Source organism: Ambystoma mexicanum, chromosome 8 (genome assembly GCF_040938575.1).
Source record: "Ambystoma mexicanum isolate Mex_15411 chromosome 8, UKY_AmexF1_1, whole genome shotgun sequence".
NCBI lineage: Eukaryota > Metazoa > Chordata > Amphibia > Caudata > Ambystomatidae > Ambystoma > Ambystoma mexicanum.
This window is the reverse complement of record NC_090929.1, coordinates 470,525,103-470,537,873: the sequence shown is the minus strand read 5'-3', so window position 1 is coordinate 470,537,873 and position 12,771 is coordinate 470,525,103. Positions and strand designations below refer to the sequence as shown.

At 43.5% G+C, this 12,771-nt stretch overlaps 1 protein-coding gene across 3 annotated transcripts in view; it reads left to right on the top strand.

Moving 5' to 3' along the window:
* SDF4 (stromal cell derived factor 4) overlaps positions 1–12,771 on the top strand; it is a 365,664-nt gene that overhangs the window by 35,033 nt on the left and 317,860 nt on the right. For 2 of the 3 annotated variants that reach the window (XM_069610089.1, XM_069610091.1), the window contains one exon: positions 7,065–7,437. In XM_069610089.1, coding sequence (XP_069466190.1) covers positions 7,130–7,437 — 308 coding nt within the window. In that variant the 5' untranslated portion in view covers positions 7,065–7,129. The remainder of the gene's footprint in view (positions 1–7,064; positions 7,438–12,771) is intronic. The other variant, XM_069610090.1, reaches the window with a different exon arrangement.

The following is a 12,771-nucleotide window of genomic DNA, read 5'->3' as shown; positions in this document are numbered from 1 at the left end:
TTTTACTGTTTTTTCCGCGGACACAGACAAAAGTCCTCAAATCCAACATGGTGGGTGTTTCAAGAAAACTGACGCATTTCACGCTTTTTCTCATCCAATCGGTGGCCACGCCCAATGTCCGCGGACTTCACGTCGCCCGATAGGCAAATCAGATGACTGTCCGCGGCCTGAACAGGGAAATGGTTCAGCGGAGCGGAGCCAGAGATCACTAATTTTTGTGACTTACGTTTAGCCTGTTTTAAAGAAAACTACTGGATGGAATTACATCAAATTTACAAAAGTATGCTTTCGGGACTAAGCTGCCGCTCCTGTCGTAAATTTGGTGTAAATCCGTCCAGCGGTTTGGGCTCTAGACATGAGCAGTTTTTTTCCCATTATGTCGATTGGGGGGGGAGGGGAGAAAATTGGGACCCCCCTCCTATAATTCTGCACCCCCTTGACGGAACCTCACCAAACTTGCCAGGAAAATTCAGAGTGGGCCATATACTTTTTTTTTTTTATTGCAAAGTTGGGTGAGGATTCGTCCAGGGAGGGCGCCCCAAAAGTGCTCTTCCTATTGGTTTAGCAACTTAACCCTAACTACACGGCCGCTAGAGCAGGCCGTGCAATGACTCTACATTGGCCCACAGAGACCTTTATCCGGATACAGTACCAATTCCGCCATAGATTGGCAGGTACAATTTGTTATGCATTGATGTTCTGGTGGTTTCCTAATGCACATTGCAAGACAGATTTAATATCACCTAGAATATTTGAATGATATCAATTGGCCTGGGGAATCAAAAGCTTATCCTAGTGGTGGTTGGTGTCACAGCAAACGGGCTCTTCTTGCTAGAAGTAGGAGCTGCAAAGATCCCAGCCGTTATAGTCCTTGGCTATTGTTCACACCTATTATCTGTATTTTGCCACGTTTCTTCTTTCTCTACTTAAATGAAGCCACAACTAATATATTTTATTTATATTTTTGTTCAGACAGTATAAAGTTGTCTCTACTTGACTAGTAGCATGTATAGTCGTCCCCTTCATTTGCAGTCAGGAATATTGCTAGTCACTGTGTGCCCCAGAAAGCTTTATCCTGTCCTCCAATGCGTAGCATTGGGGTTGGCAGTACCCCCACACATTATACCCAGCAGTGGGATTGACCAGTTCTCTCTCGAATCTGGCCCCCTCCTTATGTGCTCAGTAACTGATATGGCCAGACACCTTATTGTCTGAACTGGTATGGGCAGTCTTCCCCCAAGTGTTACGTAATTGATAAGCCCTTTACTCCCAATACCCATATATATAGTTATATAACCCCTTTTTGTGTGGTGTCTCAACAATAACTTCAAAGATTATAGTAAATTCCATTATACCCATTTGTAGGACCATGTGTGCAACTTGCAGTGTAGCAGATCTCTGTTGCAGGTGAGTGAGGTGATGAATCCGCTTCCCCCCCACCCACACACACACACACACACACACACACACAAATGTACTTGAGGCTTTTCTCATTGGTTAGCCACATCACAGGTCTTGCCGTTGCCTAGCAAGCATTTAATACTCGGGCAGCCTTGGATCTGTCGCTGCAGTCAGGATGTTACCAGTGCCTGTGCTTGCCTGTAATTTCCATTGTTTGAAACTAAATATAGAGTGTATTGGATATCCAATCTGTATGTATTGAACACTGAGTGGTAACCCAGAGCTCTACTTGCAACACTTAGACATTCACAAAAACAAATTAAAATATTCAATATTTTCCATTAACTAATGAATATGAAGGAACAAAGAACCTCCCCCTGCCCCTCTACACACACCTCAGCACCATTAGGACCCAATAACGTTTGTCAGTAGGAAATTATGAAGAAACGTTCCATATTATCCACATACCTCTTTTTCTTCGAGTTTTTCGCATACATTTTCGTGTAGGTGAGTGAGATGCTGGAGAACCTGAAAGAAAAAAGTGTTTCCATGCATCCTGCCCTATCTTCAGTCCTTATTAAACTTACTGTTATGGTAGAGAATATTTTGATTGGGCCACTTGAGAAAGTAGATGGGAATCGCAGCACTACCCTACAATTGGTCCAGTAGCTTTGCCGGCTCCCCAGCCAATTAATCTGAACCAATCTTTCAAAAATGTTTGTTTTAGGAGCCAGGCAATCAAACTAGACTAGTCTCATTTCCATATTTCTGCAGATGCTCCTCCCCTTAAGAATCACTTCTGCGTGTGAGCCCAACAAACCTCGTGAAGTGCCTGCATCGTGTTTATTTGACAATGGAAACGGAACTCCATTTGTGCTCCAAAACAAAGCTCATCCATTGTTGAGATTAAGCTTCACCATTCACTCATATGCCACAACTGACGGACAAAACCAATACAGAAAACAAAGAATTTAGCTGTCGCCGAAAGGAAATGCAGTTGCAAAAAGCATGTGTTTCCAATTAGACATGGTCTAAAAGATCATTCACCTCCTACCATCTAACCACTAAATGGAACTTCTCGGATAATAACCACGTTACACCTGAACTGCAGTAATAATATCTACAAAGGTTTATTTAAAGTTTTTTTTTTTTATTTTTTTTTTTTAAAAAGGCTACAGTAATTCGCAAGCTAGGTAATCCATATAGATCGTCTAGGTCTGAGGAAAGTTTCAGCAAACGTCTGCAGGAGGTGGGCGAGCGACAGGAAAAAGTTAAAAGCTGCACATAAATCAGAAAATGTGTTTGTAAAGAGATGCATTATGATTTCAATCATTCACATTTATTTGAAAAGCGTTAAATTGCTTTGGGTACTACCTTGTAGCACTGAGTGACCATTTAGTAGTGCATTGATACGTGTAACTGCATTTCAGATAGACTGTATTCGGACACCTTGCTTTCATCATGCGAGGTTAAGAAACCATCCCACTAACCTAAGCAAAAATTCTACAGCCAGAAGCTATGTGTGGGGGTTGTGCGGTACTGTGAGGCCAAATGAGTGGCTACTGTCTGTACCGTTGGGGTTTGAAATGAAGCATGAGTTTAGATGGTGCTATGCATGAAAAGCAAGAGGACGTTGTGATGCAAAAACTGGGTGCGTGTAGAAGTAGGAATATGGTAGGGACACACAGAACTAGCATTGAGAAGATACAATGGGGTTGTGGCAGAAGGGAGTGTGATTGTTTAAGGGCGAGTGTGTACTAGGCAGTGAATTAGATAGAATGTTGATGTAGAGGGGGGTGGGGCGAGGAGGACATTTTTGGTAACAAGCATTTTCCAGTTTTGTCGCTTTCTTTTACCTTGGAAGAAGTACTGGAATTAGTGCAACCATGGTTGTGCGATGTGCTCGGAAAGCTCCTTAAGCGTAAAAGCCAGAATTTCCAGGTAGCCCTCTATAGGCACCCCACTGTAAATTCTAGATCTGTAATCCGAGACTGCCAAGCCAACTGTTCGAAGGGACAGAGCCAAGGAAAAAAAAAACAAATTGAAATATGCGAGGGGCCCCACTGGGAGAAAAGGAATGGAGAAGAAGGAAGTGAAAACCACCGTACAGGAGCTATAGGTGCATGGCCTCTCCATGAGACTCATTTCACCAATGTGAGCTGTGGGCTGTGTGGAGCTGATGAGTTGGTAGTATTTAACAGCCCTGCAAACTCTACTCCATTACCACTTGAAGAAAGCGAGTATGCCACGTATAATATAATTCTATGCTTACTGATGTCTAAGAGCAAAGACGTGAAATGGAGCCGAGAGCTCAAATATGTTGTGAAATTCATGGAAAGAGTTTATGAAATATATAAAGACAAACGTGACCGGGTGCGGATTTCAGATTTGATGGAGCTAAAGCCAGCTTTTGAGTGTCGCAACACAAAATAGGGGCCCCTGCTTTTGAGTTCAATTATTTGGTATAGTACATAGTCTTTAGAATAACATGTGGAATACAACTCGATATTCTTTTGTGCGATTTATTTCATACAATATGGAATCAAATGGTAACGTATTCAAGTTACCGGTGTACATTCATACATGGGGGACAAAACAGTCTATTGATTAGTTATGATTCTAGTATTCTACCCCTTCCCTCGCAGGATCTATAATTGATCTCGCGGGAGGCATTGTATCCAACCAACATTCACACATGCATTTTCTCACGCTTCCATAAGACAAGAACTGTAATTGGTGTAAATTCAACAACACAATAACGCAAAGAAAATGCGTTGGAGACTGATTAAATTTAATTGTCTCCTTTCTGGTATACAATTCCAGCAAGTGCTGTTACTAACGGACATTCTGTGCCATTACTCTGTAAAACGTGGCGCATGAATGAGTATAACGCCTGTGCCTCTAAAGTTGACGCTCATGCACTCAGAGGAGTTTTTGAGTGTCGGGCATGACCCTGTAGGGAAGAGCTACTGTGAGGGAACCAGGAGCTACCAGGAGATGCTACTTTAACTTTTTGCCCCTTATGCATGATCCGTTGTCTTTTAAATATGTATTAGATATCTTCTTTATTACAATTCTCAAATAATCAAGCCAATCAAGCCAAAAGTAGCTCCTGGTAGCTGACGGTCTCAATCTAACCGAGCTCTGCTAGAGTAGAAGCAAGGAGCTCAATAGCTCCCAGCAATTTTGAAACCTGTGCATGGTCCATCTTCAGGTCGCTTATTGTAAAAAAAAAAAAATGCCTTTGGTTCAGTTCATGGAGCCTAAGCTCCTCACGCTATGGCAGAGTATACAAAGCTTACCACCGACTGTCCCTGTTCTATCGTTTGCACTGTATTTCTGTTCTCTGCACACTCTTGTCTCTGAAACCCTGATGGTCCATCACACTTCTTCTGCGCATATACCCAAAGAACTACCATCTCCCCAATGTGCCTCTTGGCCCTGAAGCTCTGCTCACTGGTCGTTGGCCCACAAGCTTGCCATGTTCTGCCATTGCACAACAAACTGCCTAAGGTGGGTAAAATGAAAATGTTGAAAAACTGACGTACACAGTGCTGTGGAAGCCATAATACTTCCCTGCAACTATTTTCTGTAGATGCCTTTTTGTTGAGGTCTGAGGGTAGCGTGAAGGAAGGTGGACCTTTTTTCGTAGGTCTAAATGTTACAGAATGTTCTCCGACAGCTTTTGGCACAGAGACATGATGGTAGAGGGGCAGGGAGTTGTCTGTCTGTCTTGGGAGTGGCGTAAGGGTGTTATGAGTTTTCAGGAGATGTAAATTGTATAATGTACAAACTGAAACTCATACGCCTCTTTGTTCAGTTCATATGAAAGATGTACATTTTGTATTTATGCTGTTCCCAGTGAAACTATGCTTAGACACGGACACTGCTTGGGCACTCTTGGTGCTAAGCAGGCCAGAGAGCTAGCAGTATGATAAGAGGACAGACCAGGTTGGATTCCACAGTTGGTATCAAAGCTGCAATATGCACCTTAACTGCAGTATCGAAGTAATGACGTGTTTTGTGTTTCGTTTTTTTTTTTGTTTTTTCTTTTTTAATGGAAAATATGACTGCCATTGCGCATGTGCATTTTTATATATAGATACATCTTAAATCGTTCATATGTCAAAATTGGCCAAGGTTATTTTCAAAAGAAAATTCGGTGCACCAATTCCTGATCTAGGTGCATGCCAACAATTACAAAAATTCAAGGTGCCAATTTCGAGATATTTGGACTGTAAATATTTTTTGTTCATTCTTTTCTTTCTCCTGGAGTAAAACCTCATGTTAAAAGCTGTTCAAAACATGATCAAAGTGACATGTTTTTTAACCTGTGAAGTTGTCCATGCAGAGGCGGCTACCTCAATTTTTCTGGGAAATATTTTCAGAATTTTACATGGAAGGGTTAAAGAGCTATTAAAATACGTTATTTTCTGACACGCCATGTCTTAATCTTAACTGTCATGTACCAGCACAATGGCATCATGTATATTGCACAATAAACTATTTTAATTACTTTGGACATCAAATAATGTGCAACAGCACTTGATGCTTTCCATTTTATTTAAGTTTTGTTGTTGAGGTTTTACGAGTGATAAAGGAGGGGGCGGGTGACGTCAGGGAGGGATGGTGGAGATTTATGCACTCTTAACGGATTACTAACAGGGTAATAGGGTAATATGTTTTAAATGAAATACCTGAAAAGAATTTCAAAAGTCCGGATAATTCCTACTCTGCATGCGTAGTTTACTCATTCATATAAAACTGAGATTTTGTGGCATTTTGATGTGAAGGGGCTTGTTAAATGAGGCACAGCCTCCGTCATGAGCACTGACTGTTACAGACGAACACGTTATTACAACTGCAGTTTTGCCTCCTTCCTGAACTGCACCGCTGCCTGCCAATTTTCCCTCCTTTACAATTACTTTTGATGATAAAAATAACATACATGGTTTCCAATTTTTCCTTTGCGTTCAAAAAGCAAATTCTCGTGAAAAACAAAGATGGAGCTGTAACTTTGCTTTTAAAAATTCACTGCCACCACTTTGAACAATGCACTATGGGAGATGTGTAAAAGATTTTTGGTATGGAGGGGCATCCATTCTTCTTTGTCAAATGTTTAAACTGCTGGACGGATTTACACCAAACACAAAATAACATCTGCAATGCTAGATAGTGATTGGATGTATGCTATACATTGAGATGATAGATCTTTTTTGATAGATGCTACTGACACCACTGTGTTTACAGTTTTATGGGCATTGCCCTTCACCAATCATTTGACTTTAACCTACAAGGCTGTCCACCAGCTTAGAAATTACAATTCTGTGGATGTTCTCGGAGGATGCAGAACAGAATTTTGAGCTTTAATTATCCAGATTTAGGAAGTGCTTTATTTTAACTGTCTTTATAAAAAAAAAAAAAAACTTCCTCCTGGACATATTTACTCTGATCTAATTTTGTGTGTGTCTTTTATCAAGTGAACTGCATTTTTGGTTTTGTAACCTGGTACAGGGTGCAAAATGCGTACTCGCTAGTATGCAGTTAAAGTATAAAAGTGTGAACTATGCTTAAGAGCAACTAGAGACCATGCAGATGGCGGCAGCAGACGTATAAATCCCTATAACCGAACATAACAAATGTTGTTATGGCTTTCATTGTAGATCACTGAAATTCTCTGACAAGCTCTCCACTGCAACACGTTATCTTTGCCTCCTGCAGATCAAAAATGATGTCTCGGCAGGCCTTCCTCTGCAGCCTGGGCTCCCTCTACCTGTCTCTTCTCTTCGTGTTCCTGTTGATGGACGTCTACGCCAGGCCAGCAAACAACTCTGCCCTGAAGCTAAAGCCTGTGGACAACAAGGACGAGAATGAGATCCTGCCACCGGATCACCTGAATGGTGTAAAGATGGAGATGGACGGGCACTTAAACAAGGACTTCCACCAGGAGGTCTTCTTGGGAAAGGAGATGGAGCATTTTGAAGAGGACTCTGAGCCAATGAGGAATCGGCGAAAGCTTATGGTCATATTTGAAAAGTAAGTGGTTGTGGATATCCCTTCATCAAAGTACTCTTCTTAAAATAAATGTATACATCATTTAATTTAAAATGCTGTGACTGTTTTGTTGAACTTGAAATCTGTCATTTTTTAATTTTGTAACAAAATTACCTGTGTAACGTTACGAGTGCTGTGAAATAGGGTTTCGTTTTCAGTGTCTGGCTACAGAGCAAAGAGTCCTGGATTATAATCCTTTTTCCCTTCCATAACTACATTGGGATCTCCAAGGCGTATCACTTAATCTCCCAAGTTAGTAATTTCCTTTTCCTTGCACTTTCGGAATGTTTCAATTAGTTGACTGCTTGTATACAATACTGAATAAAAACTGCACAGTCCTTGTAGATCACTGTTTGAGGCTAGCAGGGCTTTTTTTGTTTAAAGTCAATCACCCTTGCAGCAAGTTTTGTTGCAGAAAGCTACCAGGCAGTACGGATAGAAACTGATGGTCCGAAAGCCATTCTGTCATATCCAAAGTACCCCAGGTGCCATCCTCTTGCCAGTCATTTTTTAGTCTGTACGTGGAGTTAGTAGGAGAAATCTTGACAACCCAAACATCTAATTGCAACAGTATGTAGACAAGACTGTTGTACCCCTCAGATTTAACTGTGTATATGTTGTTGCCCACCTCAAAGAATTAGAGAAAGAAAGGGTTTGCTCTCAAACTGCGCACACACATAGAATAATAAGCAATTGCAAATTAAATGAGTGGTTTTAATCAGAATTGGTGCAGCCTGACACGTGTTTCGAGCTTCCCGCTCTTCTACTGAGGCTTAATCTTGGCTAGTGTGTATTTTGAATACAAAGGTAGAAGTTGAGTAATCTGACAAAGTTAGGCGTGGGCTCCCATTATTTTGCAGTTGCACGAATGAATTTTCAGTAAATTATTATCTTGCAGTACTTTCACTGCTATGTGGGGAACTGGAGAGTTCCCCACATAGCAGTGAAAGTACTGCAAGATAATAATTTACTGAAAATTCATTCGTGCAACTGCAAAATAATGGGAGCCCACGCCTAACTTTGTCAGATTACTCAACTTCTACCTTTGTATTCAAAATACACACTAGCCAAGATTAAGCCTCAGTAGAAGAGCGGGAAGCTCGAAACACGTGTCAGGCTGCACCAATTCTGATTAAAACCACTCATTTAATTTGCAATTGCTTATTATTCTATGTGTGTGCGCAGTTTGAGAGCAAACCCTTTCTTTCTCTAATTCCAATTTCCAGTGGGAATTTGGCAGGCTCCTACTCAAGCTCTCAGCCGCAGCCCTATCACAGCCACATAAGTTACCGTTCTATGCGCTGTATCCTGCTGGCCTTTTCTGCCACTTTTTCTTCACACCTCAAAGAATGCCTATCACTTTCCTAAACGTACGTTGCTGACAAGCAACTTCCTAAAACCCAATCAAAGTGTTATTCAGGAAACCACCCAAACAAGGTGATTCATGACGGGTTAAACGAGTTTAGAAGTATTCACACGCCAGCTGGTGCCTAACGTTGGTTCTTTTTTAAAATATTTTTTAATTATTTTTTTATTTAACATTTATTTATTTTACTTCACACAGCAACATAGGGCAAGCGGTGAATAACAATCACTAATTACAATAATAGCATGTACAGTGGGCACATAACAATAGCAGTAGGAGCAAAGGAGTAACATAGCGAAGATCAGTCACATGTATAGTAGATGTAGCCTTCGGTACCATTGTTCAGGTAGGAGATCAATCCAGACTGGATGGTATAGATGAAGGGGTGTCTGCCTCAGCTGAGATGGAGGCAAGGTAGGAGCGGAATTGTGGCCACACATCTCTGGGTCTAGAAATTAACGGGAGTTGTGTCCCCATGCCTCTTCTGTATTGGAGGCCCAGGTTACGGCAGCTAGCCACTGTTCATGTGTGGGTACTCTGGGACGGCTCCAACACAACCGGAGACGTCGTACTGCAAGTAGCATACACAACCCAGCAAGTTTTCGAGAGTCGCGGTGGAGGCCAGGGAAATCATGAGAGGCATTTCAGTGGAGATGGGGTAAATTTGTGATCCAGGATAGTGGAGAGTGTGGAGCAAATCTCGGACCAGAATTGAGTGAGATGGGGACCAGTCCAGATCATGTGGATATAGGTTGCATCTTAGATCTACACCTGGGGCATCTGGGAGAGTGGTCCGGTTACATCCAGTGTAATCGAATTGGTGTGTAGTGATATCTATGTAAGACTTTGAATTGGATCATTTTAAAGCGGGAGTTGAACAATACCTCTGGTGTACAGGCGCACATCCGCTTCAAGCGCTGGTGGGTTATATCTAGACCAAGGTCCCTAGCCCATGATTGTTTGTTTATTACTTGTATTGCGCTCCAGACCCATAGGTGTCAGGGCGCATTGCAGAAGAAAACTTACATCTTAGTTACACAACATCATCATAACATCCAGTTTACCGATAAGTTACACATCAATATTAAAGTGACATAACATACAGTTTACCTCTTATCTACGCAATAGACAAGATAGTGTACTTATATACAGGTTGGTTACACATCAATATTATAGTATCATAGAATCATATAGTATACAACTTAGCTACTCAGTAGAAGTGATAATGTACATATAATACAGGATGGTTCATAAGTCGGAGTGGTTCGTCCGTCAAGAGGGTCAAGGCAGGCATTACTTGTCTGAATCTTTGAGCCATGTTATAAAGTTCTAACGGAATGTCGGGTATGTTTGATCCACTCGCAGAGGCGGGGGTAGTGAATTCCAAAGTAAAGCTGCTTTAACCATGAAACTATGTCCCTCCCCCCCCGCCCCCACTCTAGAAAGTTTGAATCTTGGAACTAAGAGACTGTTAGTACTGGATGATCTAGTATGTCTAATGGGGATAGTTTTAGTGAATCTGTCTGCGCGATAACAGGGTGCTGCATTGTTGAGACATTTGAATGTGAGTGAGGTGACTTTTAACTGGATTATTTTGTAAGTAGAGAGCCAGTTATTTAGTTTACTAATTTAAGATATGTGCGCTCTCCTGGAAATACCAAGAGCTCCTCTCAAGGCGTTATTCTGGAGGAGCTGGATTCTTTTAATGGTTACCTTGTAGGCTCCAATGTAGAGAGCATTACAGTAATCCAACTTCGACAGAACAAGCGCTCTTGCCAAGGTAATGCAACTGTTGTTGGAAAGGTAAGGTTTACCTGCTCTAATTAATTTGCAGGTATATGCGGTGGAGGATGCCATCGTATTGACCTGTTTATTGATGGTGAAGGTCGAATCCAAATAGACACCCAAGGTTTTCACCTTGTTGGCAGTAGCGATAAGGTTGTCTATGTTGAAGGATGGATATCTAGGTCCTAGTTTTTTAAGAGTGGAGGAGGTGCCCAAGATGATAATCTCCGTCTTGTCATCATTCAGGCATAGTCCATGTGTAGCCATCCATGCCTGGATGATGAGATACACGCTATTCACCAAGGCCAAATCCTTTTCATAATCCCCAGTAAGTGGTAGGAGAATCTGGGGCACTCCACAAGTAATGGGGATGGGGTCTGCAGAGGCTGTGGTTGAAAAGACAGTCCTGTTAAAGGATTGGATCCATGGGGGGGCGTGGCCTGGACGCATGCGGTGAAGTCCGCAACCTGTCGCGGTCTTGCCCATGATCCTGTAACGGACGATAATACGGCGTCTGAACTGAGAGAGCTGGCATAAAAAGCATCAAAAGCAACAGCAGAACCCTTTTGCTGCGCTCGACCGTGTTGCTGGGCGAAATCGGTACCTGCAATGCAGTGAACGGAGCGCCTGTATAGACACCCCTGTGAGACCCAAGATGGCGGCTTCCAGTGCGGAGGTGGATTGAGTGCCGCAATAGCGGGGAGGCAGTGAGCGCCGGCAAACATACTGGACGAGGCAACGGTCCCAGGCTCCTCTGAGTGAAGTTGAAGCAGAGCACGACTAACGCCGACACGAGTGAGGCACAACACAGCTCTGGGACCTTGTCGCATACGCGGCGCACTAAACGCAGAGGGAGACCCCTGTTGGAGGACGAGCACGGGAGGTGACGGGGAGTCCCTGCGGTGCATAAAAGTTGGGATTGAGGGGACCGGCCGAGGCCCGCTCCTGCTGCGCGGCGAGCTGGAACGGCGGCGCCTGACTGGAGGATTGCCGGGCCTGGAGACCGTAAGCTCGGACAACAGCAGCCTCCCCACGGCGTGATCCACACACCTGCTGGGTGAAGATGTGAAGTGTACCCGATTGAAGGAAAGGACTGAGATGCAGTAAGAACAGTCCCATAAGTAACGCATCAGGCTGCCAGAAAACGGAGGCAGGATCCTTTACACCATAAAGCACCCAAAATACATGTGATCCACAGGACGTCACCTCAGGTCTGATACTCTGGAGGCTATGGGAAAAGCTACGTAAATCACTGAATTAGGTGACTGAGGCCGGAGTAACCTAGCTTGACCCAGCACCACACATCACCACAGGACCACCCGGAGGCCTGCTGCGATCCGGGCCGCGGTGAGTGGTTACCCCTTACTAAATTGGATACTACCCTTCAGTGCCGGCCTCTATAGAACTCACTAGGGTGGGAAACGATACTAACCAGACGGGACCGCCAGGTGTTTCTGGCAGTTAATTAGAACGGGATAATCACAGCAGGCCTGAGGGTTGGGCTCCCACTCCGAATTAGATCGTGGCACACAGGCACATGTGCCTGAATGCTGGAGGCAGCAGACGGATTATAAAGCCCGATGAGGTGGAGACTGGAACAGCACTACGACTCCACTCTGTGACCATATAACACCCGAATGAGGGCCATCCGCAGCGGACCTTTCGGCGCTAACTCTGGTCACAAGCCAAAGCTTATAGTGCAGTGGATAAAGCTGGAGCTCCCAAATCGGGCTATATCGCCCCCAAAGAACAGATCTAGAGCTACGATGGATGCCTTCACGACGACCATGCCAAAACGACAACCGTCGCGGGAAGCCACTCCCCCGACGGAGACACCAACCCAACATCTATGGAAGACAAGATGGGTGAAATTAGGTCAGACATACAGCTAATGAGGCTAGACGCCCGCAACCTGACGGAAAGGGTGACCAAAACCGAAGCTTCCCAGCAAGAAACTGGTGAGGACACACGTGAGTTGAAGGCAAAAGTCCAGGAACTAGAATCAACAGTAGCTAGGCTAGAAGCTCGCTCAGAGGACGTGCACGCCGCAACAATGTTCGGATTATCGGAATCCCGGAATACATGGATGGCCTGAACCCAACTGAGTTCATTGAAATGCTGCTACAGGAAATTGGAGCAGGAAAACTTACCCAGGGGTTCTCTGT